The sequence below is a fragment of the Mercurialis annua genome, linkage group LG7 (genome assembly GCF_937616625.2).
Source record: "Mercurialis annua linkage group LG7, ddMerAnnu1.2, whole genome shotgun sequence".
Classification (NCBI taxonomy): domain Eukaryota; kingdom Viridiplantae; phylum Streptophyta; class Magnoliopsida; order Malpighiales; family Euphorbiaceae; genus Mercurialis; species Mercurialis annua.
Genome location: NC_065576.1, coordinates 29736557 through 29762669, shown reverse-complemented (window position 1 = coordinate 29762669; position 26113 = coordinate 29736557). Strand labels below are relative to the sequence as shown.

The 26113-nt window shown below is 37.1% G+C and overlaps 1 protein-coding gene across 1 annotated transcript; it reads right to left on the bottom strand.

Moving 5' to 3' along the window:
• Positions 1-8696: 8696 nt before the first annotated feature.
• LOC126656996 (uncharacterized) lies at positions 8697-14952 on the bottom strand. The gene is made up of 11 exons (XM_050351617.1): positions 14878-14952; positions 12992-14334; positions 12680-12903; positions 12230-12601; positions 11814-12148; positions 10699-10759; positions 10576-10582; positions 10324-10517; positions 9997-10219; positions 8851-8965; positions 8697-8759 (listed from the first exon to the last, which is right to left on the bottom strand). Exons 1-11 carry the CDS (start codon positions 14950-14952, stop codon positions 8697-8699), a joined length of 3012 nt encoding a protein of 1003 aa, XP_050207574.1.
• Positions 14953-26113: the final 11161 nt, after the last annotated feature.

The window sequence follows — 26113 nt, the reverse complement described above, 5'->3', positions numbered from 1 at the left end:
GTCGTTATCGTCTTTTCTCTTTACCATTTGGTTCAACTTACTATTCTGGATCTACTTGCTTTAAGCCTTCAACGAGCATGTAAAATTAAAAACAAAATTATAAACCAAAAAATCTAGGAGCCACAATTGAATTTGAAGAATTTGGGATAGGGTTTATTTAGAGAAGATGATATGACGTGGACTATGTGGATTTATTGAGGTGGTTAAATAACAATTTCGGTCCTTCAAATTGTTTTTTATTTTTAAAATTAATGGTGACATGTCATTAGTTAACAGAAGTTTTATTATTTAACGGAACTTTTATTAGTTAACGGGGAGTGTAGCACACTCTCTGCATTCCATCCGTGTAGGGGTATAATAACAACAAAAATGAAAGTACAGGGATACGGAAACGTCAAATTGAATTATAGGGACCTAATGAAAAAAAGGTGAAGAGTAGAGGGCCCCCGGAATGGGTTTGGCCGGTTTTATTCTGGCCATGTATCGCGCCCAAGATCAATGTATCACGCCCGCGATGCCAAAGCCATCTTGGGCATGAAATGCTACTAGAACTGGTCGGAAACTCGATTTTTCGATTCTCGCTAGAAAGCTCTGATTCGACCCCGGATGGTTTTTATATGTTCCTACACACTAATGAACATGATTAGGCTATTTAAATTGATTGTCAAACTCAAAATTTGGGTTCAAATGGGACTTGGTCCAACAATACTGTACGTGAAATAAAATAAAAAAATTAAAATTATGTTGAAATAACGTTGAAAAATAAAAATTAGTGTAAACATAAATTTAAAAATTTAAATTAATTAGTTTATTCCATGTTGATTTTTTGTTGATATCTGGAAAAAAAATTAAAATTAAATATATGGTAAAAATAAATGTCGATTAATTATAAGCAAAATATAAAGGTTAAAAAATATAAAAATGAAAACATTTGTATAAAAAAATTTAGAAATTAATATTACCCGGTTTATTAAGTGTTGTTGATATTGTGTCGATATTATTTTGATATCAAAATTGACGAAAAACGCCAACAGTCAAAAAAAGTCAAAATCCAAATAAAAGTCAAAACAAAATAAAAAGGAAATAAAAAATTCTAAAAATTAAATATATGAAAAATATTAAGTGCAGAATTTAAATGGTGAAAAAATTGAAAATAATGAAAGAAAATGTTGGAAATGAGAGTTAAAATAGAAAGTTAAGTCTTAGAAAAAATAGTATAAAAACGAAAAAAAAAATAGTATCAAAATGTAAAAATTTAAAAAAAATAATAAGAAAGTGAATGTTGTAGAAAAATAGTATTTTAAATAAAAAAAACCCTAAATAAATTGCTCTGATTTGAAAAAATATATACTATCTTTTTTTTGATTATAAAATATATACTATCTTTATCTCATCTTTTATCTATATTATATATAAAATCACGGATGAATGGGGGAGGGACAGGCAAATTTACTGAATAATTCTTTTCAGTTATTACTAAATAAAGGTTTTATAGTCATTAACTAATTAGTTATTACTTAATCACTATTATAATTAAAGTCCTAATTAGAATAAGTAGCTAAATTATCTCCAATTTAGTTTTTAGTATGTAAAAAATAACTAAATTGTCTCCAAATTAGTAGGAATACCTATCTTTTAGTTTGATTAAACTACAAAATTAAAACACTGTATTTGGTCAATATATTATTATTTAAATTTCAATCTTATTATTTTTAAAGATATTATTAATAAAATTAAGTTAATTATTTAATTATGATTACTATAAAACCAAAAGAAGAATAAATTCAGTATGAAAAAAAAATTAATAACCGAATATATTATATTTACTTTTATAAAAATTCTTAACTAATTTAATATTAATTATAAATAAAATATTGATATAATTATAATAAATTTACTAATATGTACATTGACGAGTTATGTTACGAGTCACGTGCATAGCACGTAATGCGAAACTAGTAGGATTAAATGCATCAAAAATTACCAACTTTCGCCTGTTCTTAGTATTTAACATGAACTTTTAATTTTAGCGTACTAATATGAGAATTTTGTAATTATGTATCACGTTTGGGTTTTTTTTTCATTTAAAACGGTTTCGTTTTATATCCAAAATGGTGTCGTTTTACATATAAAACGACACAGTTTTACACCCAAAACGGTGTCGGTGTCATTATTACAAATTTTTTAAAGTTCATGTATTTGTATGCCAAAATTAAAATTTCATGTTAAATACCAAAAACACGTGAAAGTTGGTGATATTTTTATGCATTTAAGCCTTTATTATAATGAAACTACTATTGTTTTTCTATTAAAAATTTATGTCCCTTCTAAAAAGTGTTTTTGTTAGTTACACACATATTAAGAAGATATAAATCTTAATCTTATAAACATAAATAGTATAAAAATAAGTTAACGTTATTGAATATCTATAGTTTCGTTTTGAGAGATATACAAGCAGTGACAGAATCATCATTTTATGTCTGGTGAGACGTAAATACTCAGTGTGAACACCTATTTTCGGACTGATAAAAAATAATAAGTAATTGCAGCTCCAATAATGATTCCCACAGACACCTATCTAGGTGACGAGCTAGCGATCCTCATGTTTGAATTCAAGCGGTTTAGATCAGTGCACAGTGACAAACTTGAGAGATTAAAGCGTAATTCGCCGCAAATAACCCATAAAAGTCCAAATCGGTCGCAATAACAGTCTAATGGAATCAGACTAATTGTAATGTCTTAGGAATTTATGGGCGAATTTGTAAGTTTGACACATTAAATTGAACATACACAAACCCTTGTGGCCCTAGAAGCCCTTTTTTATATTTCCAAAGCACCAAAATAGCCTCTTAGCCATGTTTTCCACTGCATCCATTAATTAATAGGAGTTTAGTATGATAATGATCTAAAATAAGCTTGTAAGCTAATCTAAACACTTAGTATGAACACTACCTAACCTTAGACCTGATCCTATTTCACAACCTTAACTCACCAGTTCATGGGGGAACGAACTTACCAGACAAAAAAGAACATAAACCTTAAAACCTTAGACCTAATCTTATTTTGGCATATTTACCTTCATCTGTGCAGAGACAACACATAGTTGCGCCAGTAGTAAGCAGCATCAGGCAACTGAACGATCTAATACACCGGACCCTGGACACCAGAAAAGGACACTCAGTGCGAGGGGATAAATAGATCCTCTAAACAAACATAAGAAGAAGAAGACAGTTGCTTGAGTACAGTCAGCTGGCGTGAAGGAATGCGTCATGTAGCACAAAGGAGCAGAATCATGTATGGGCCCACACGCATTATCCTAGCGAGAAAACATATCCGACATCTGCCTCAAGAAACCGGAGACCATGTCAGCAGCACCAATTCGCTCACCAGTAGGGACTCGACTAGGAGACCCGGGAACGTCAACTCTAGCACGGACAAAACGAGTCCTGCGTCTAGTTCATCCCTGAGAGAACACCAGAAAGAAAAATCAAGCATATATAAAAATTTAGAAAAAAGGAAGCCATAGAAATAAAATATACATGTGGCCCTGTCGCAGCCCGCTGAGCCTGCACACCCGGAATGACAGGCGCCCCATCCAGAGGCAGCCTCCCCATAAGAAGATGCCTCATAAGGTCATCCATGTAACTCAGATGAGGGGCAGATACAAGATATATAGCCGGATAACCCCTCAGGTCTGGTCAAATAGCAGGCGATACAACTTCCCTGCCACGCAACATCGATAAAGGAGGTCCTCCAGAGACCATATGCGCACGTGGACCAACCAACTAGTGGAACAGGCGCTCTCCTAAAAACCAAGACCAACAACTCGGACCATACCTCAGATAACGCAGGCCCGACCTATTTGTTTCTCCTTGTACCCACCGAGGCCAACGATCTCCGGATGGAGTTTTCCATATCGTGTCAACATGCAAGTAGTAACACGGGTTAACATCGTAGTCCATATACAGATAATTCAAGAACAGAGTTCGGTACTCACATCTATCCACGCCAGCTCGTTCATCCGGCCTCTAAACTCAACTCCCTGACTCAGCGTCAAAGTACATGAAAAATCCCAAAACCTCAGCAGAGGGATCCCTTATCCGAGAAGAGTTCGCACCCCAGTCAAGAAGTCCATCTGGATCGCACAGATCTGAAACATAAAAACCAGCATCTTTGAGATGTACACATCTCTCCGATAATAGGTCACTAAGCCGCTCTAAAAAGGCACAGGCGGACCTCCAAATGTTATCCCCGCGATAAGCAGAAAGTCCAAAGGAGTCACGGTCAACTCCCCAGCTATCAAGTGAAATGTATGGGTGGCATCCATCCACCGCTCTATTAGCGCACCAAGAGAAGCACTGTCACATACCCTTGTCGCGGTAAATAAAGCATTCGCAAAACGGCCAAAACCGCAGCATTTACCCGAGACTGAATAGCACGGAGAAAAGAGCTTTACCAAATACACGCGTCAACAAAGTTCCCAGAAGTAAGGAACTGCTCCCTATCCTGAAAACACAAAAGAACCAAAACCGGAGTTAGAGTCATAAGAAAACAAACCAGAAAAGCCGGAAAAGATGCTAGAGAACGCGTGCTAAAGGAGGACTAGCAAGACCACCATTGCGCCAGTCACAATGGCAGCGCCACCAATATATTCAGACGACACCGCTAGTGTATAGTGGCGGCGGTGCCACTGCACTTTGGCCCCTTCGCCACCTTTTCCTCCTCCCCATATGAATTTTTTTCGGGGTCTGGCTCCATTTTTGACAAAATTTTAGACATATATTGTAGACATGTTATATGTCTGGTGAGACGTAAATACTCGGTGTAAACACCTATTTTTTGGACTGATAAAAAATAATAAGTAATTGAAGCTCCAAGACTGATTTCAAGAGACATTTGTCCAGATGACGAGCTAGCGATCCGAATGTTTGAATTCAAGCGGGCCAGATTAGTGCACAGTGAAAAACTTGAGAGATTAAAGCATAATTCGCCGTTCATAACCTATAAAAGTCCAAAGCGGTTGCAATAACAGTTTAAAGGAATCAGACTAATTGCAATGACTTAGAAGTTTATGGGCCAATTTGTAAGTTTTAGAGATTAAATTGACCATACACAAACTCTTGTGGCCCTAGAAGCCCTTTTTGATATTTCCAGGCACCAAAATAGCCTCCTAGCCACCTTTTCCACTACATCCATAAATTAATACGAATTTAGCATGTATTTATCTAAAATAGGCATTTAAGCTAATCTAAGCACTTAATATGAACACTAGCTAACTTTAGACCTAATCTTATTTGACAACTTAAACTCACTAGTCCAGGGGGAACGAACTTATCAGACAAAAAAGAACATACACCCTAAAACCTTAGACCTAATCCTATTTTGGCATATTTACCTTCATCTGTACAGAGACAGCACATAGTCGATCGCGCCAACAGTAAGCAGCATCAGGCAACTGAACGATCTCATACACAGTACCTAAACACCAGAAAAGGACACTCAGTCCGAGGGGATAAATAGATCCTCTAAACAAACACAAGAAGAGACACTCACTTGAGTACAGTCAGCTGGCGTGAAGGAATGCGTCATGTAGCACAAATGAACAGAATCATGTATGGGCCCACGCGCATTATCTTTGCGAGCAAACCTCTTCGACATCTGCCTCAAGAAACCGGAGACCATGTCAGTAGCACCAGCTCGCTCACCAGTAGGGATTCAACTAGGAGACCTAGGAAGTTCAACTCTAGCACGGACAGAATGAGTCTCGCGTCTAGCTCATCCCTGAGAGATCGCCAGAAAGAAAACTCAAGCATATATAAATATTGAGAAAAAAGGAAGCCAGAGAAACAAAAAGATATATGGTGCCCTATTGCAGCTCGCTGAGCTTGAACAACCGGAGTGACAGGCGCCCCATCCAGAGGCAACCTCCACAGAAGACGATTCCTCACAAGGTCGTCCACGTAACTCAGATGAGGGGCAGATACCAAATATGTAGCCTGATAACCCCTTAGGTTCGGTCGAATAGTCGGCGATTCAACATCCCTGCCATGCAGCATCGATAGAGGAGGTCCTCCAGAGACCATACACGCACGTGGACCAACCCACTAGTGGAGCACGCGCTCCCCCAAAAATCAAGACCAACAATTCGGACCATGCATAAGATAACGCAAGCCCGACCTATCTGTAGATCCTTCTACCCACCAATGCCAACGATCTCCGGGTGGAGTGTTTCAGGTCGTGTCCACTTGCAAGTAGTAACACGGGTTAACATTACAGTCCAGATACTGAATAATTCAAGAACGGAGTTCGGTGCTCACACTTATCCACACTAACTCGTTCAGCCGGCCTTTACACTCAGCTTTCTGACTCAGCGTCAAAGTACATGAAAAATCCCAAAACCCCAGCAAAGGGATCCCTCATCCCAAAAGATTGCCAAACCCAGTCAAGAGGCCCATCTGGTTGGCCCAGATCTAAAACAGAAAACCCAGCATCCCTAAGATGTACGCATCTCTATGATAATAGGTTGCTAAGCCTCTGTCCAAGGCACATGAGGACCTCGAAAGGCTATCCCCGTGATAAGCGAAAAAGTGCAAAGGAGTCACGGTCAACTCCCCATCTATCAGGTGAAATGTATGGCTGGCATCCATCCACCGTTCCGTAAGTGCACGTAGAGAAGCACTATCACATATTGTCGCCGCGGTAAATAAAACATTGGAAAAACGGCCAAAACCTGCAGCATCTACCCGGGACAGAACAACAGGGGGCAAAGAACCGTACCAAATACACGTGTTAACAAAGTTCCCAGAAGTATGGAACTCATCCATATCTTGAAAACACAAAAGGAACAAAACCGGAGTCAGAGACATCGGAAAACATACCGGAGAAGCCAGAAAATATGCCAGAGAACGCGTGCTAGATGAGGATAGGTTCCACCCCCATTGTGCTAGTTACACTGGCGGCGCCGCCATTATATTCTGGCGGCACCACTAGTGTATAGTGGCGGCGGTGCCACTGCACTTTGGCATCGTCACCACTTTTTCCTCCTCCCCGGATGAATTTTTTCAGGGTCTGGCCCCAATTTTGACCAAATTTCGGACATATTGCAGACATACAAGCAACAAAAACATCTATCTACGAGCTAAAATATAGTAGAACGCACCTCAGATTGAACGTTGGTGCATAAGTGTTGCTCCAAACACAGTAAGAGTGGGACTTCCCCGCTCTCCCCTAGTATTGCTGCGTACTTGAGAGATTGCCGGTCAGGATCTCTACACGGCTCCTTAAAACCCCAGATTGTTGCCATGGTCCGAAAGAAAAGACAACTTTGCAAGTTTAGAGAAATAAAAATGAAAAATGAAAGAAATGCTCTATTAAAAGGCACAAGGCCACTAAAGGACGAAAGATGGCGCTCCCAAAGAGTTATGCCAAAAAATTACCTCAGAGGACATGGAACACGCACGCCCTAGAGGATGTGACAAAATCACACTCCCAGAGAGTCATATCAAAAAATTTCTCCAAAAGCCAGAAGACAAGACAGAATTCAGAACATAAAACACCCTACATAATTGAAATCAGAAATACAGACACCTTAGAGGATGGAAATCAGAAATACAGACACCTAAGAGGATGGAAATTAGAAATACATACGCCTTAGAGGATGGGAATTAGAAATACAAACACTCCATAGGACCAGAATCAAAAATACAGACGCCCTAGAGGATGGAAAGTTGAAACACTAACGCCCTAGAGGGTAGAAATTAGAAATACAAACACCATAGAGAATCGGAATCAGAAATGGAGACGCCCCAAAGGATGAAATTAGAAGACCAACACCCCAGAGGACTAGTTTATAAGCTCATCTGCCCAGAGGACAAATCATGAACATTCCCAAGGAATCAGACATGAAAAATTGCCTAAGAGATGGGATTAAATTGGCCAACGATAGAAAGACATCACCACGCCATCCGGTATGTACATAACACAATTCCCATAATAGCATAGCAGCAGTCTAACTCTACGTGCCAGACTCCGGACAGAGGAGGATTTAGTGTCAAGAAGACACCCCAGATATTGTCAGTAATAGTTCAAATAAACTTCAGACATTGCCGCTAGTTGTGGGATAAATACGAGACCAGGAGGATGTTGGAAATTCTGAAGGAAGATCTTTCTTTATTGATTCTTTATTATGGATTCATGAGTCGGACTAGTTGCTTGCCTTTCAAAGGCCTATAGTGGTGGTTTTTATGGTTTTTCCTGTTAAATTGAAACTTTTCCTTTGCCTTAGATAAAAGCAAAGAATTGTTTAGATTTCTCTATTTTTTCAAGAATACCGAGTCGGGGTCTTCTCCTACCCGTATCGAATATAACAGTTTCCTCTATAGATCTAAGAGGCTCTGAATAGGATAATACCAGGCACCTACGCAATAAGGTGTCTTGGGATGTCCAAGGGGGTGTTGTCCCTTCTACAAAGCTAAGAAGTACCGAACAAAATAATTATCAGAGGTCCAAGCTATTGGATCACTCTCAAGACGGTTGAGAGTTTATAGCTCCTTTCCACGAGGCGCACAACAGGCAGTTCAAGCACAGTGAATGTCCTTCAGGACAGTTGAGAAGACCTACTCTTGGCCAGTTCCGGAGTAGACCAGAACCAGGGGGCATGAAATCAGGGTCATGCACCATGCCAGGTAATGCTCAAGCTAGGGAACCAAACCATCAGCAAGCGAGTACCTCCGCTGGTGGACAGTATCCTTATCGCTTATCTAACAGCGAGTTACTTCCTTAACAAGAATTGACCTACTTTGTCAATTCTCGTTAAAGATGGGGTAAACTGTAGACACCTATTTTCCGGACAAGTAAGTAGTGATAAGGGACTGAAGAGTCCAATGATGATTTCCAGAGAAATTTGTCCGGGTGACGAGGTATTGATTTGTTTGCTGGAATCCAAGCAGACTTAATGAGTGCATAGCTGCAAAATTGGAGGATTGAAACGTAATTAGCTGCATATGACTTATAAAAATCTAAAGAGATTGTAGTCTAAGTCCAAAAATTAGACTAATTGCAATATCTTAGAAGTTTATGGTCCAATTTGCTGGTTTGATGGACTAAAATTGACCATATCCAAACCCATATGGTCCCAAAGGTCATTTTTAATACTTTCGGACACCAAAACTAACTTTTAGAAGCACTTTGCTTAGCCACCAAGATTTAGTACGAATTTCAATAATAAAATACTAATTTTAATATTAAAAATAAATATGTATAGCTTATCACTTAACACACTTTCCACTTTAACTTAAACTCCCACTAGGAAAAATGGTAAATATCTAGTTAACCCTAAAAACCCTAATTTTCTCTATAAATACATCATTAAGAAAGCCTAACTAAAGGTCAGACCAGAGCACCAAAACCCTAGAAAAATTTGAATTCCCCTAAAAACCTAAGTTGGCCGAACCCTCACACCAAACACACACACAAAATCACTCAATTCCAGTCTTAGAAACACCTAAATACGCTTCAATTCTCTAAGAACACAACCCTACACAGATTCGAAGCTAGATTCTGCAACCTCTTTCCCAGCAAACGAGCTCATGACTCAGACCGGTAATTCTATGGATCCTCTATATTCTCATATTATTGTTTATATCATAATAATCATGTATGTTGAATTGGCATGTACTAGGATGCATACTAGATTGTTTTGTTGATTTTGCCATCAAATTGCCACTATAGTCAAATTTTATGGTTTTATGAAATTGTCATGAAAATCTATTCAGAAGCATGTTAATAGCTAAATTAAAGTGTTTTGTATGCTCAATTCTAAGACACCTAGAATGCATGTTTAGGTTGTGTTTAAGCTTATTTTCCATGAATATATTTGCCTATAAGTTGCTGCAAATTGCCATTTTTGTGTTCTAAATCAGCTTTAAGCACTCTTTAATTGTCATATTTGCATACTTTGTTTTATTTTATCCGTTTTTTTATTTTTGCAAGAAAAACGGAGCCAAAAACGAGTGAAAACAGCCTGCTGTCCTCCTTGCTCCAAACACCGCTGTCGCCGCCACAAACTGTTGGCGACTCCAGCTTATACTGCCGGGAACCTCAGTACACGATGCCGCCGCAGGCACTATGGGTGGCGACATCGTCTTTTCATCCTCCCCTCCCAAGAACTGATTTTCATATTTTCCAAACTTTGATCCAGACTTGCAATTAGGTTTTCGGGCTCGTTTGGGCTCAGAATTAGTCCCAATTTGAACCCAGACGTAGGGAATTCAATGTACTTTAATATTATGCACTTTAACGTGCCAGACCCGATGTAATCCGAACCTCGAATTCCAAATATGTAACATAAAGTATAATCACAACCAGCAAACCCAGACACATTCAGGTCGAGTTCAGGGACTTTCTGAACTAGAAATCGACCCCGGTTTGAAGTGATCGAACCGTATCGATGAGACAGACAACTTCCATGTTCATTCTGAGAACCAGTTCTGACCACACCGATGGTCAAAAATGTGTGACTGCTAGGCACTCAAAAGTCAACGAGGTTTAAAAGTACTCCTCATCTTATATGCATACCAACTGCCTGTGAGCACATTTGCAATGTTTATCGATTTTCAAAAGCATGCAAAATCCATAATTGTCAGGCTAAAGGACTAACCACGTTAAATTAGCTAAATCAAATCAATTTCAGCCAATCACTTAGATATTTTAGGCCTGCCACGAAAAAGTAGTAAGAGGTTGTATAAGATTTCAAGATCACCTAATAAAATCAATCAAACATAAACTCCCAGTTTAGGCTTTGTGCATGTTATCAATCTAGAACAGGCAGACTTTTGTTACTTGTTAGAAACCGCGGGTTTAGATGTATGCTTAGGAGTATTTGCTACTTGCTTTGTATGACCAGTCCAGATCGAGTCATATGCACATCAAACATGTTTACCGCTTTTCCAAACTTATTTACATTTCCAGTACTATATCCTATGGACTGCTATTGTATGTTGAGATGAAAATAATCGAATATGTCAAGTAAATAAAACTAGTAACTTATAAGGCAAGCACATGAGTCTTGTGGAGGTCCACGAACCCGGTCTTTTGGTCCGATGCACGATAATCTTACCCATAAGCGAGTAAGGTTATCTGTTCGGTATAAAAAGGCATATCCTAGTTGAACTAGATGGCGACTCCATTTTTCAAACCTTTTCAAATTTGAAGTCGACCATAATCCTGGGCGAGCGATCCCGAAACCCCGTTTCTCTCACACAACTTTATTTTTGTTTATAGTTTAGTCCTTTAATCCATTATTGGTGTTAGTCAACTGAGTAAAAGGGCTAAATTAGAAGAAAAAAAATTAGGTAAGTTCTTAAAGGGACTAAAATAATTTTTTAATTTTAAATATTAAATGAAGTATGAAAATAAAATAATTATGAAAAAATAATTTTTAAAAATAAAAATAAAAATAAAGAAATTGAATTATTACTATTGACTTTCATAAATTATAATTATAATTTTTATCATAAATAAAGTGGACTACTATTTACCGCCCCAAATTACTACCCACCGCCCCAATTTTGACCAAACTACCCCTAATCTTTTTTCAACTCAAAAAACAAAAAAACCATCCTCTCAACTTCCTCTCAAATCAAAATTCTCTAAAATCCATTACAAAATCTCAAGCAATAATCGGAGCCGATTTATGTCGGAATTGACGAAAGATAAAAGACGGGGACCTCCGGTAAGTAATTTAATTTCGGTTTTAATTTTTTTTAATTTTTTTTTACGGGAACCGGTCATCGTCCGGCGATGACCGGTTGCACCATCGCCGGCCGATGGCGATGGTGCAGCAGACCATCGCTGGGGAACAAGTCATCTATAACCTGCATCCAGTGTTCGCGCCCACATGCCTCCCCTTCCCACCTAATACGTGAAATGGCCGCTTGGATCCCATCACTGCAAAGACCGTCATATAGGCCAGGGTTGCCGGCTAGTTCATTTGCAATGCTTCTTCTTATCAAACCCCACTTGTTTTGATCACCGTATATGTAATCTGCGACAACGCGAAACCCACAATTCCCGTCGCCATCCACGTCCACATATTTCGTGACAAATGGCAATATGATTCCAGGAATAAGCTCTGAATTCGGGATAAAATCTGCATAAAACATATATTGACAATATTGTTATACACAATATATTAACTTCACTGCATTATTGTTATAAAAAATATATTTACCTGATGTAGGAGCACTGTAGCCCCGACCTTGTGATGACTTGGCACGGCCACGACCACGACCACGACTGTACTCCCAAACACTCGGGTCCCGCTTGGTGGATGTGCTCCCCTTTGGTCTACCTCTCACCGTGCTCTTTACTTCTGGTTCAAGATAAGCAGATTCTTCGGGATGAAGTCGCTCGTTGATAATATGAGATATGTCGCACACAATAGAGGGATCCTGAGACATCACCTCCTCCACAACCCCGCAAAAGTACCGATGATCCTCTGACTGAAAAGCGGCATAATCGGCTTGTTCTGATGTTTCAACCCCGTCACCGATAACAAGCGTCTTCCAAAATGAATGGATATTGTCCAGACTAATCGGAACACCTGACAATATTATATACGACACTTATATTAGCTTTCAATAAGAATATTAATATCGAAATAAAAAGTATTGCATTGTACCTGCATCAATCACTGCTTTCAGCTCACATGCACACGGAATCTGATGTGTTGTTCTCAGCACACAACCACAACGAACTAGAACATCGCAACTCAACTCTCTCATACGCCTTAGTTCCTTTGCCACTAAATCAAGACAGTAGTGGGACACTTTATAGGAGACATGGTCGTATGGATAACCTCGTCGATGGACGCCTATAGTCTGTCTGGAGCCCTCGAGTGTTTTCCTGCCAATATAGACAACACACTAAATTAATGATAATGTCAACGTTATTTTTTATTATTAAGAAAATATTAATTATTACAGAAACATACCTAATATCAGTCAACTGGGACTGTATAACGCAGTCCACCTTCGTCCAAACTGTGTCTAGAGCACCAGTACTAGAGTTGAGCCACTGCTTTAGCTGAGCATGTGCACTCTCCACTCTACACGTAGTGGTGTTTCCAAAATGTAAGACTTTATTTGTCCAACATGATACAAACTTCTCTTTGTGCCCCAACCAAGTACGGTTAAGATATTGTATCACAGCTGGAAACGCTCTAGTCCGCATTTTCACAGTGGTCAAAGCTGCTACGTATTGTTCCTCTGTTTGAGCCTTAATAAGTTTCTTCCACGACCCATTCATGAAAGTATCAGTTATTGCGGTGTCTCTCCCACACAGTTTGAACACTTTGTCTTCTACATCCTTATTTATGTGCCACGTACAAAGCAGATGAGGAGTATATGGAAATATCTCTTTCACTGGTTTAAGCAGCCCCAACTCTCGATCAGTAAAAATACAAGTCGGCTGTAGGAGGTCGCCAATCAAAAACCTCAACCTTTCCAACACCCATCTGTAACTCCCCTCAGTCTCATCCTTCATAATTGCATATGCAATTAAGAAGTTCTTGTTAGAAGGAGTCATACCGATAATCTCAAAGAAAGGCATGTGGTATTTGTTGGTCTTATACGTGGAGTCCATACCGATCACCCAGGGGTAAGTTCGGACTAACCGCACGGAGTCAGGATGCGACATGAAAAGGTGGGTCAACACACCTGTGCTCTCCTCAGAAAGCGTCCAGTGTAAATAGTTGTGCGTTAGAGCCAAATGAAAAAACTGACCTACCATATCTCTATCCTCAAAGCTGGACTTTCTCAAATTATCTCTGTAATTATAAACTTGTCTTCTTGTAGGGTTGTCAGATGGAAATTTTTCTTGAACAGCCGCCAAAATAGCACACGGCTTAGCTTGTGCCGCACTCATATCCCGCACAATCATTTTGGCCGCAGCGCTCAGTCCGCTCATCTGACGGTGTCCCTCAGGATACACAGCTAACGCATGATTGTGCATACTTGAAATCCCAGACTTCGCAAGAACAGTCCATGTGCCATTAATAAATTTCACCACAATCCTGAAAGGGCATTGGCAGGCCTTCGTCTTCGTATTCTTTCGTGCAAAAGAATCTAAATCTGTGTGCGACCCTCTATATCTCTCACCCCGACAACATCTCAAAAGTTTTACCAACCCCCCTTTCTTGTGAGACGAAATAACCAGCTCAAACCCAATCCGTATAGCAATTCCCTTTGCCCAATTTATTGCTTCGGTATCACTTTCAAACCCGTTTTCATAAAAAAAATCGTTCACTGTAATCGATACCGTCACTGCCATAATCTTCTAAATTAACCTGCAAAACGTAAATAATTGTAACAATTTTCAGAAAAATAAATTAAAATTACACTAGTTAAATAAAATCACAATTATAAAATAACATTAAACACATGAATACAAAAACTCGCTAACAAAAAAAGTTAAATTTAATCGAAACTCTAATTAAAAACACTAACAAATAAATAGTAGTCCACATAAAATTTAAATGAAACACTAAACTTATATTATAACTAATATAATTTAATTAATCTCTAACTAATAAAAATTAATTAATTTAAAGACATTTAATTATTTATTTCATTAATTAAATTCATTAATTAAATTTTTTTATTTTTTTATTTAAATTAAAAAAAATGAAAAATATTGTCCCTCAGGGACGGAATCGTCCCCGAGGGACAATTGATCCAATGGGCCATCGCCATCGTATGGCCCATCGCCATCATTGGGTGATGGCCCAATGGTCCATCGCCGAAAGATGGCGATGGACCATTTAAAAATATTAAAAAAAATTTAAAAAATTTAAAAACGAACGTAAAATAGATAAAATACCTCGGCAAATTCGGATACGCTAGTTTCGGATGGTGGATATTCGTTTCCCGACGAATTACGAGCGTTATCCGTCATTTTAATCGAATTAGTAAATTCATTTGAGAGAACACTTTTTTTTTTGGTTCAGAATTTTTTTTTTACAATAAGGGTAAAATGATAAATTTTGGGGCGGTGGCCAGTAATTTGGGGCGGCGAATAGCAAACCCCTAAATAAATTTAAGAAAATTTTAATTTTTAAGTTAAACTCTTTAACTAAGTTAACTAATATCAAAGATGGACGGAACGATTAAAATATCGACGAAAACAAAAATAAAAGACTGTATTATTTAATTTTCAAATAAGATGGATGAAAGTGCCAATTATGAAATTTGTGGGGGTTTCATAGTGATCTGCTCGAAATTTGATGATTTTTTAAAATTGATAGTGACTTGCAATTTAAATGTTCAAATAGGCATTTGAATGATTAGATTATGAATGAAGGATCACTTTATCCCCCTAAACTTGGCATAAAATATCAAAAACGTTCAAATTAGTAAATAGGGTAACTTTTACCCTAAATTTTGCAAAATCGGGTCAAAACTCCCCTCCCCACTCTCACCCAAGAGAGTATACACTATCCGATTTTTCAAGGTGATTTTTTTAATAAAAACGGTTTAAAATGGTCCTATTTTTTTAACATTTTAAATTAACATCTAATAATTAAAAAAAAACAATTTAATTCCTTTAATTTAAAACTTAAAATAACAAATTAACCCCAAAAAATTATATATATATATATATATATATATATATATATATATATATATATATATATATATATATATATATATATATATAATAAAGTATCACCCAAATTTTATACATATAACAAATTATCCCCCAAATTTTGTATTTTTTTAACAATAAAATAAAATATTTAACAAAAACAATTACAATTTTTTTTTTAAAAATTTAGAACATACCCATAGATCATACCCACAAAATCGTGTATGTTCATCAAATGGATGAACAAATTGTTCGTCCATTTGATATGAACAGACCATTTTCTTCTTGGAGAAGAAAAGGATGAACAGACCCAGATGGGTCTGTTCATCGTACTCCTCGTCAAAACAAGGAGTAGATGGGTCTGTTCATCGGACTCCTCGTCAAAACGAGGAGCAGATCTGCTCCTCGTTTTGGCGAGGATCAAATCTGCTCCTCTCCTAAGGAGCAATTTGCTCCTCAGGCGAGGAGCGGAGCTGCTGCTCCTCAGGAGTAGCAGCTCGCCGGAGTTGAAAAAAAGTTATATTTTTTTTTTGGAAAATTGTTTTAAAAAGCCTTCAGATTTTATGATTGATTAGTGTTTAAATATAATTAATTAGATTAAATTATAATTAACTAGAGACCCATTCTCTAATTAAGGTGCCATGTCAGTATATGAGTATTTTTGAGCCAGTTTTGCCAAATTTAGGGTAAAAGTGATCCGGTTTTTTTAATTTGAATATTTTTGATACTTTGTGCCAAGTTGAGGGGGTAAAGTGATTCTTGTTCATTATATTAGGGTGTTGCTATTCGCCGTCCGCTTTTACTTAACACCGCACAGGCGAAAGACATTTCTGCCCCTCTAGCAAAATTTTTAAAAAAAAAAGTTCTCTCAACTCATTCGAACACACTCGAACAAATACGTAAAAAGTCGAGTAAAATGACGGATAACGAGTATAATTCGTCGGGAAACGAGTATCGACGTTTGGAAACAAGTTTTTCGGCTTTTCCGAGGTAAAAAATAGTTTTTTTAAATTTTTATTTAAAATTTTTGAAGGGGGACGATTGCATTTCACATCCTCTCTATCTTCTACATCCTTATTTTCGGCGTCCTCTCTGGAGGAGAGGACGTGAAAACCAACGTCCCCTCCTCTATAGGGGACGCCAATTTTCGGCGTCCCTTCCTCTAGAGGAGGGGACGTGGAATTTGACGTCCCCTCCGAACGCCGGCGTCCACTCCTCTGGAGAGGACGCCGGCGTCCCCCTTTTCCGGCCGCGACCGAAATGTCGCGGCCGGAAATTAATTTTTTTTAAAAAAAAAACGTTAAAATGATTTTTTTTAATAATTGCAGTGATTTTTTATTGCATATTATTACGACTTTTTATTACAAATTATTACGATTTGTTAAACATAAGTATTTATGTTTTGCAGGTTCATTTAGAAGATTATGGCGGTGACGGAATTGATTACAGCGATTAGTTTAAGCTAGACCATGGATTTGATACTGATGTTGAAGCAATTACTTGGGCTAAGAGTACTGCTATAAATATTGGATTTGAATTAGTCATTTTGTCACATAAGAACGAGGGGAAAAAGAAGCTTCTGCGATGTGCTCGGGGTGAGCGTTACAGAGGTTCATTCACAGATTCTGATTCCTTCGTACGGAAAAATACGAAGACAAAAGCGTGTCAGTGAAAATTTAAAATTATTGTCAAATTAGGAAAGACTGCATGGTTTATACTTACAGATCCTGGTATTTTGAGTACACACAACCATGCTTTAGCTGTGTATCCTGAAGGATACCGTCAGATGAGTGGGCTGAGTGGCGAGGCGAAAGAAATTGTGCGAGATATGAGTGCGGCACAAGCGAAGCCGTGTTCTATTATGGCAGCTTTAAAAGAAAGAGTACCATCTGACAACCCTACAATAAAGCAAGTGTACAACTATAGAGAGACTTTGAGAAAGTCTAGCTTTGAGGGTATAGATGTGGTTGCGCAATTTTATCACATGGCTCAGCAAAATGATTATGTACACTGGACTCTTGCTGAGGAGGATACAGGTGTGTTGACCCATATTTTCATGGCTCATCCTGATTCAGTGAGACTACTTTGTACGTACTACTGGATCATCGGCATGGACTCCACGTACAAGACGAACAAGTACAAGTTGCCTTTTTTTGAGATTATTGGAATGACTCCTTGCAACAAGAACTTCATAATTGCATATGCAATTATGAAGGATGAGACTAAAGGGAGCTACAGATGGGTATTGGAGAGACTGAGGTATTTGATTATAATTATGTTATTTAATATTTTAATGATATTCAAATTCAAATTACTTATTAAATCATCGGGCAATAATGCAGGTGCTTGATTGGGGAACATATTCATCCGAGCGCTATTCTTACTAATCGAGAATTGGGACTTATCAGACAAGTGTTAGAGGTTTTCCCACGTTCTTCTCATCTACTATGTACGTGGCACATAAATAAGGATGTAGAAGATAGAGTGTACAGAATCAGTGGGAAAAACCAAGAATTTGCTGAAATTTTCAAGAATAGTACCTGGAAGAAAATTATCAGAGCGCCAACTTTTGATCAACATAACATAGTTGTGGAACACTTCAGAGATCGGTTTAAAGGTTTTCCGGGGTTGATACAGTACATTGAGGGGACTTGGCTGGGACAAAGAGAGAAGTTCGTATCTTGCTGGACGGACTTAGTCCTACATTTTGGAAACACCACCACATGTAGAGTCGAGAGTGCACATGCTCAGCTTAAGCAGTGGCTCAACTCTAGCACCGGTGCTCTGGACGAAGGTCGACAAAGTTATACAGTCGCAGCTGACAGATATCCGGTAATATTCTTGTCGAGTAATAGTAGTACTTATATAAATTATGTTGTCATTATTATTAATATAAATGTTTTAAAATTATTGCAGCAAAACACTTGAGGACTCCATACGGACTATTGGCGTCCATCGACGCGGTTTTCCATTTGATAAGCTCTCATGCAGAGTGTCGCGTTACTGTCTGGATTTAATATCGAAAGAACTAAGGCGTATGCGAGAATTGAGTACCGATGTCTATGATCGTTGTGGTTGTGTGGTTAGATCAACACATCAGATCCCCTGTGCATGTGAGCTGCGAGCGGTGGTCGATTCAGGTATCACGCACCACTTTTATTGAATACTAATATTAAAAATAATAATATTGTTATTGAAAGCTAATATGTGTTATTTGCAGGTAACCCGATCAGCCTTGACAGTATTCACCCGTTTTGGACGAAACTTGTTATTCTCGGCGATGGGTTGGACACATCTGCGCAAGCCGATTTTGCTGGTTTTCAGACTGAGGAACATCAGTATTTTCACGAGGTCGCCGAGGAGGTCATGACTAAGGATCCTTCAGTGTTACGTGATATTTCTCGTATTGTTCGTGTTAGTGATATGCACTAGGTCAATCATGTTTGACCATGTTTTGACTTTATCATTTTATTATTTATTGATTGGCAGTTTTTATCATTTTATATTAATGATTAAAATACTTGAATGGTTAATTCTTTCTAAGGTCATCGAGTATGTGACTTGATAGTAGAACCCTTATGTTTAATAAAAGAATTATATACCATATATCCCTAGTCTTAATAGAACATTGAGACTAGTATGATGTTGACTGATGATTATGTTTTACTAATCATGTATATGAGATATTAAGTCAAATCATAGGTGATATTTGAGAAATAAGGCACTGGATGACCCACTGTGAGAATACTACATAGATCACTGTCATAAGTAATTCTCATTACAGTTCTATTAGTATAATCCTTTGACCTTGAAATCATCATGGATTTCTACATAGCTATTTCATATTTTGATACAGTCTTACATTATCTTTAACAGGATAATGGAATAGATTGTCATTGGATATGAAAGTAACTATGTGAGAAATGTGAGTGACTGAGAAGGAATTTGTCCCTCATTTATTTGAGTAAGATATCTATGGGCCCCTTGAAGAAGATAGACTGAAGAAAATGCATGGCCATGCTAATTGATAAGAAGTTATCATTTTCAGTCTACTTAGAGTCAAGAAACTAATGATTGAATGTTATAAGGATGACATAACTATGCCTTATATTCAATCTGGATATCGAGAGACAAAAGGATTAAAATATTATTGTAAATGGTTAAATCGGATTATCGATATTCATATAACTCTGATAGTCATAATGTCTTGCTAGAGGCCACTTATGACTTGTGGGCTGAAATAGGGATTTCGAGCCTACTGCCAACGTTATATGAACCTACAGGGTCGCACACTAAGAACAGGCCCAAAACAGTTATGGGTTGTACAAGCCCAATGTGATTAAGTGATTAATTATATATATATATATATATATATATATATATATATATATATATAATTCGTAATATATATATATTAATTCGAAATTTAAGGATAAGTGTTTTCCTTAATTTATTATTTTTGGAAGATAATAAATATAGTAATTAATATATATGGATAATTATCAAAAAGGAGTTTTTGATAAACATAAACTTGTAGAATTGCAATGAGATTGAAATTCGAATTTGTCTCAAACCCTAGTGTTATTTATCACTATAAATACTCATTAAGCAATTGGTTTGAGAATCACGAAATTCATTATTCACTAAATCACTAAAATTCGGAATTGCTTGTGAAGCAATAGTGCTAGCACACAAGCACTAGTTTTGGCTAAGGTCTGTTCGTGTGGATACTCGTAGAGAACGCGTTCTTTTGGAGGCGTTTCTGATCCGAGACCAGGTATCACCAAAGTAAATTCGACATACAAGTAAGTACTTATTCTGTTAATTCGAATTACATGGATCTTGGTTTGGGTTTTTAGATAAATTTTTGAAATTCCGCTGCGTTATGAACCAATAAAACCCAACAGTGGTATCGAAGCTGCTTGTAATTTGATTAATTAGATTCTGAGTATATATGTGATATATGCTTATTGTATGTTCTGTTTTGAAAAAGGGGTTGTTTTTCGAAATTATTTTGAAGGAATTATAATTCGTTGTAATTATACATAAAACATTTATGTGATTAATTGTATGAAAAATAGTATGAAGAATTAATTTGATTAATCGTTTAATGTGATTAAAACTTCGAATATACTGTTCTAAATTAATATTACGTTTTAATTTGATTAAAGGTTTCGTAGTATTAATGTTCATACGAATTGATAAGAAAAGGGGAAACAGAATAATAAAACTGTTTTTGAATAGGATTAGTAAACTGTTTGTGAAACTGGTTTTAATTCTATTAGTAATTCTGTTTTGAATAGGATTAGTAAACTGTTTGTGAAACTATTTTAATTCTATTAGTAATTCTGTTTTGAATATGATTAGTAAACTGTTTGTGAAACTGTTTTGATTCTATTAGTAATTCTGTTTTAAAATAGGATTAGTAAACTGTTTGTGAAACTGTTTTAATTCTATTGATAAAACTGTGTTTAATTATGTTATGAACATAATTTATAAAACTGTATTTAATTCTGCTATGAGCCGAATTAATGAAACTGTTGTTATTTAAGTGTTAAATAAATTGTTTCTGTACAGTTTTTAAGATGCAGTAATTAGGGTTTTGGGGTTATTTTAATCTGTTTTGAACATATTAAAATAAACCGTAATCAGTTAAGATAATTGATTTCGGATAAAGAAATTTTAATTCTGTTAAGAGTAACATGTGAGAAAAATTTCTGGACCACCGCCTGGCGCTCTGCCCCCGGGCCCCGCCAGGGGCGCTGCCCCTTGGACCCCGCTTGGGGCGCTGCCCCTTGGACCCCGCTAGGGGCGCTGCCCCCAGACCCCGCCAAGGGGCCGCGCCCCTTGGACCCCGCTGATACACCCCATTAAGGATCGTTATCCTTTTAAGCCGGCGTGTTTTTGTCATGTATTTTATTTTAATACTTTAATGATAAATTTTAAATATGATTTAAATTATCATGAATAACATATTTATATGATTGTTGTTAAATATGATTTAAAATAGTAAAATAATATGTTTTTAATGTTTATCTTATTGGTTATATGCTTTGCATGATTATTTTACATGTGATAAGATAGGATAACTAAATAGGATAAATAACAAACCCTTATTTAATATTAAGTCTTCAATATACCTCACATTGTAATAACACTTATCAAGACTTAGATTGCTATGTATTGGCTATGCCAAAGCATGATGTATAAAGTCATCTAAGTAAGATAAGTTGGATAAAAGTGATATCCATATGTTTGATTTGATTAGATTTAACTAGGTTATCAAAATAGTTTTGAACCTAGGGTATAAGATAGAATATCAAGATTACATGTGATGTTAATATTCTATGTTCAAGAATTGCATGAGATGTAATTGGTAAAGTGTTACCTACCTAAATAAACCACACTTAAAGTGATAAGCCAAATCTTACTTGAAGTAGGGTGAAATATGGATCTTGTCCCACTATTATTTTTTAATTGTTGAAATTAACATTAAGGGTTTTTATATGAATTATGGATATATGTTGTGGGAATTTTATTGTGCCTTTTATTAAATGCTACTTGTATATTTATTGTTGTAGAGATGGCTACAAACACTACACATACTTCATCAGTGCGATCAATCCTTGAGAAGGATAAGCTCAATGGCACTAACTTTCTGGACTGGTACAGAAAACTAAGAATTGTTCTTAGGTAAGAAAGAAAGGAATATATCCTTGATCGACCCCTCCCTGAGGAACCAGCTCCTGCTGCTACTAGAGCTCAAAGGGATGCTTATACGAAGCATCTCAATGACTCTACTGATGTCACATGCATTATGCTTGGATGCATGGAGAATGAACTCCAAAAGAAAATGATGGAATTGGATGCGAACACCATGATTACTGATCTCATGGAAATGTTCCAAGAGAGAGCAAGAATTGAAAGGTTCAATACCATCAAGGATTTGCTTTCTTGCAAGTTGACTACTAGCGGCTCAGTTAGTCCTCATGTTTTGAAGATGAAGGGTCATCTTAAACATTTGGACAGACTCGGTCTCCCAATTGCCCAAGAGTTGACTACGGACATTATTCTCCAATCTTTGCCTGAGGCTTATGATGGTTTCATCATGAACTTCAATATGCATAATATGGAGAAGACCACCACAGAGTTGCATGGGATGCTTCAAACTGCTGAAAAGAACATCAAGAATGAGATTAAGGATGTTCTTATGGTCAACAAGGGAAAGGGTATGAAAAGGTATGGTAAGGGCAAGGGAAAGGCTTTCAAGAAGTCTAAACCCAAGTCCAAGCCCAAGACCAAGGATGAACCCAAAGCAAAACCGCCAAAGGAAGGAACTTGCTTTTTCTGCAAGGAACCTAGACATTGGAAAAGGAATTGCAAGAAATATCTGGATGATCTGAAGAAGAACAAGGGTAGTGAGACTACCACTTCAGGTATTCATGTTATAGAAATTAATCTTTCTACTTCTGATTCATGGGTATTAGATACTGGATCTGGATCTCACATTTGTGCTAATGTGCAGGGTCTCAAAAGGAGTAGAAGTTTGACAAAAGGCGAAGTGGACCTACGAGTTGGCAATGGAGCAAGAGTTGTTGCTTTAGCTGTAGGGACTTATGAGTTATCTTTGCCTAGTGGACTTATTTTATCTTTGAACAATTGTTATTATGTACCTACCATGTGTAGGAATATTATTTCTGTTTCTTGTTTGGACAAGGATGGTTTTGAATTTATTATTAGGAATAATAAATGCAGTATTTCGCATAATAACATTCTTTATGGATATGCTCCACGCAGTAGTGGTCTTTATATTTTAAATGTTGAAGACACTAATGAAAAATCAATCTATAACATCAATGCTAAGAAGTTTAAGTCAAATGATTTAAACTCTACTTATCTCTGGCATTGTCGTTTAGGCCATATAAATGAGAAACGCATATCAAAACTTCAAAGAGATGGACTTTTGAATTCATTTGATTATGAATCATTTGAAACATGTGAATCTTGTCTAATGGGCAAAATGACAAAAACATCTTTTATTGGACAAGGTGAAAGAGCTAAAAACTTATTGGGCCTTATACATACAGATGTATGTGGTCCATTAAGTACAAATGCTAGAGGTGGATTTCAGTACTTCATTACTTTTACTGATGATCTCTGTAGATATGGTTATGTTTATCTGATGAAACATAAATCTGAATCTTTTGAAAAGTTCAAAATATTTAAGAATGAAGTACAAAATCAACTTGGTAAAAATATTAAAACACTAAGATCTGATCGAGGTGGTGAATATTTAAGCCAAGAATTTGTAGATCATCTAAGAGATTGTGGGATCGTTTCTCAATTGACTCCACCTGGAACACCACAATGGAATGGTGTGTCTGAACGGAGAAATCGAACTCTATTGGATATGGTTCGATCAATGATGAGTCAACTTGATCTTCCAATATCATTTTGGGGTTATGCTTTAGAAACCGTTGCATTCATTTTGAATAGAGTTCCATCAAAGGCAGTTGAAAAGACACCATATGAGATATGGACTGGAAAAACTCCTAGTTTGTCTTTTCTTAAGATTTGGGGATGTCAAGCTTATGTGAAGCGACTAATTTCAGATAAATTAGCACCCAAATCTGACAAATGCCTTTTTGTAGGATATCCTAAAAAAACTAAAGGATATTACTTCTACAATGCTTATGAGAACAATGTGTTTGTTGCTCGAAATGGTATCTTTTTGGAAAAAGAATTTATTTCCAAAGGAACCAGTGGGAGTACAGTACAACTTGAAGAAATTCAAGAACCACAAAATAGCATTGTACCAAGTTTGGAACCTCAAAAGAATCAACAAGCAATTGCTGAACCAGTACAAGTACCACAAGGCCAAAGGAGGTCTGATAGGACACGTCATAATCCTATGAGATATGGATTTCTCATTACTGAGAACAATGATATGATGATTGTGGATCAAGAAGAACCCACATCCTATCAAGAGGCCATAAATAGTCATGACTCTGAAAAATGGCTCGAAGCCATGAGATCTGAAATGCAATCCATGTATGATAATCAAGTTTGGACCTTGATTGACCCAACGGATGGTATAAAAACCATTGGGTGCAAATGGATCTTCAAAATGAAGACTGACATACTCTGAAAAATGGCTCGAAGCCATGAGATCTGAAATGCAATCCATGTATGATAATCAAGTTTGGACCTTGATTGACCCAACGGATGGTGTAAAAACCATTGGGTGCAAATGGATCTTCAAAATGAAGACTGACATGGATGGCAATGTGCATACCTATAAAGCAAGACTAGTTGCAAAAGGTTTCAGACAAATACATGGTATAGACTATGATGAAACCTTTTCACCAGTTGCTATGCTCAAATCCATTCGAATTCTCCTTGCCATAGCTGCATATTATGACTATGAGATATGGCAAATGGATGTCAAACAGCGTTTCTTAATGGAAACTTACTTGAGGATGTGTACATGACACAACCTGAGGGTTTTGCCAGTCCAGAGAATTCTGGAAAGGTTTGCAAGCTTCAAAAATCCATTTATGGATTAAAGCAAGCTTCTCGGAGTTGGAATCTTCGTTTTGATGAAGCAATCAAAGAGTTTGGATTCATCAAGAATGAAGATGAACCTTGTGTGTACAAGAAGGTTAGTGGGAGCGCGATTGTTTTCTTAGTGCTTTATGTTGATGACATACTACTCATTGGAAACGACATTCCCATACTGCAAAATGTTAAATCATGGTTAGGGAAGTGTTTTTCAATGAAAGACTTGGGCGATGCTGCTTATATATTAGGCATCAAGATCTATAGAGATAGATCTAGAAGACTCATTGGCCTAAGTCAAAGCACTTATGTTGATAAGGTATTAAACAGGTTTAGTATGCAAGACTCTAAGAGAGGATTCTTGCCAATGTCACATGGCATCAGTTTCAGCAAGACTCAGTGTCCTAAGACACAGGATGAGCGAGACCGCATGAGTAAAATTCCATATGCTTCTGCTATTGGATCTATCATGTATGCAATGTTGTGCACTCGACCTGATGTCTCGTATGCTTTGAGTACAACGAGCAGATACCAGTCAAATCCAGGAGAAAGTCACTGGGCAGCAGTTAAGAACATCCTTAAGTACTTGAGAAGAACCAAGGATGCATTCTTGTAAAGGGTTACACAGACGCTAGCTTCCAAACTGACATTGACGATTATAAATCACAGTCAGGATATGTGTTTTGTTTGAATGGAGGTGCTTTTAGCTGGAAGAGCTCGAAGCAGGACACCGTTGCTGATTCTACAACAGAAGCTGAGTATATAGCTGCTTCAGACGCAGCTAAGGAGGCTGTTTGGATCAAAAAGTTCATAACTGGATTAGGAGTTGTTCCTAGTATATCCGATCCAGTGAACTTGTTATGTGATAACAATGGGGCCATAGCACAAGCAAAGGAGCCCAGATCACATCAGC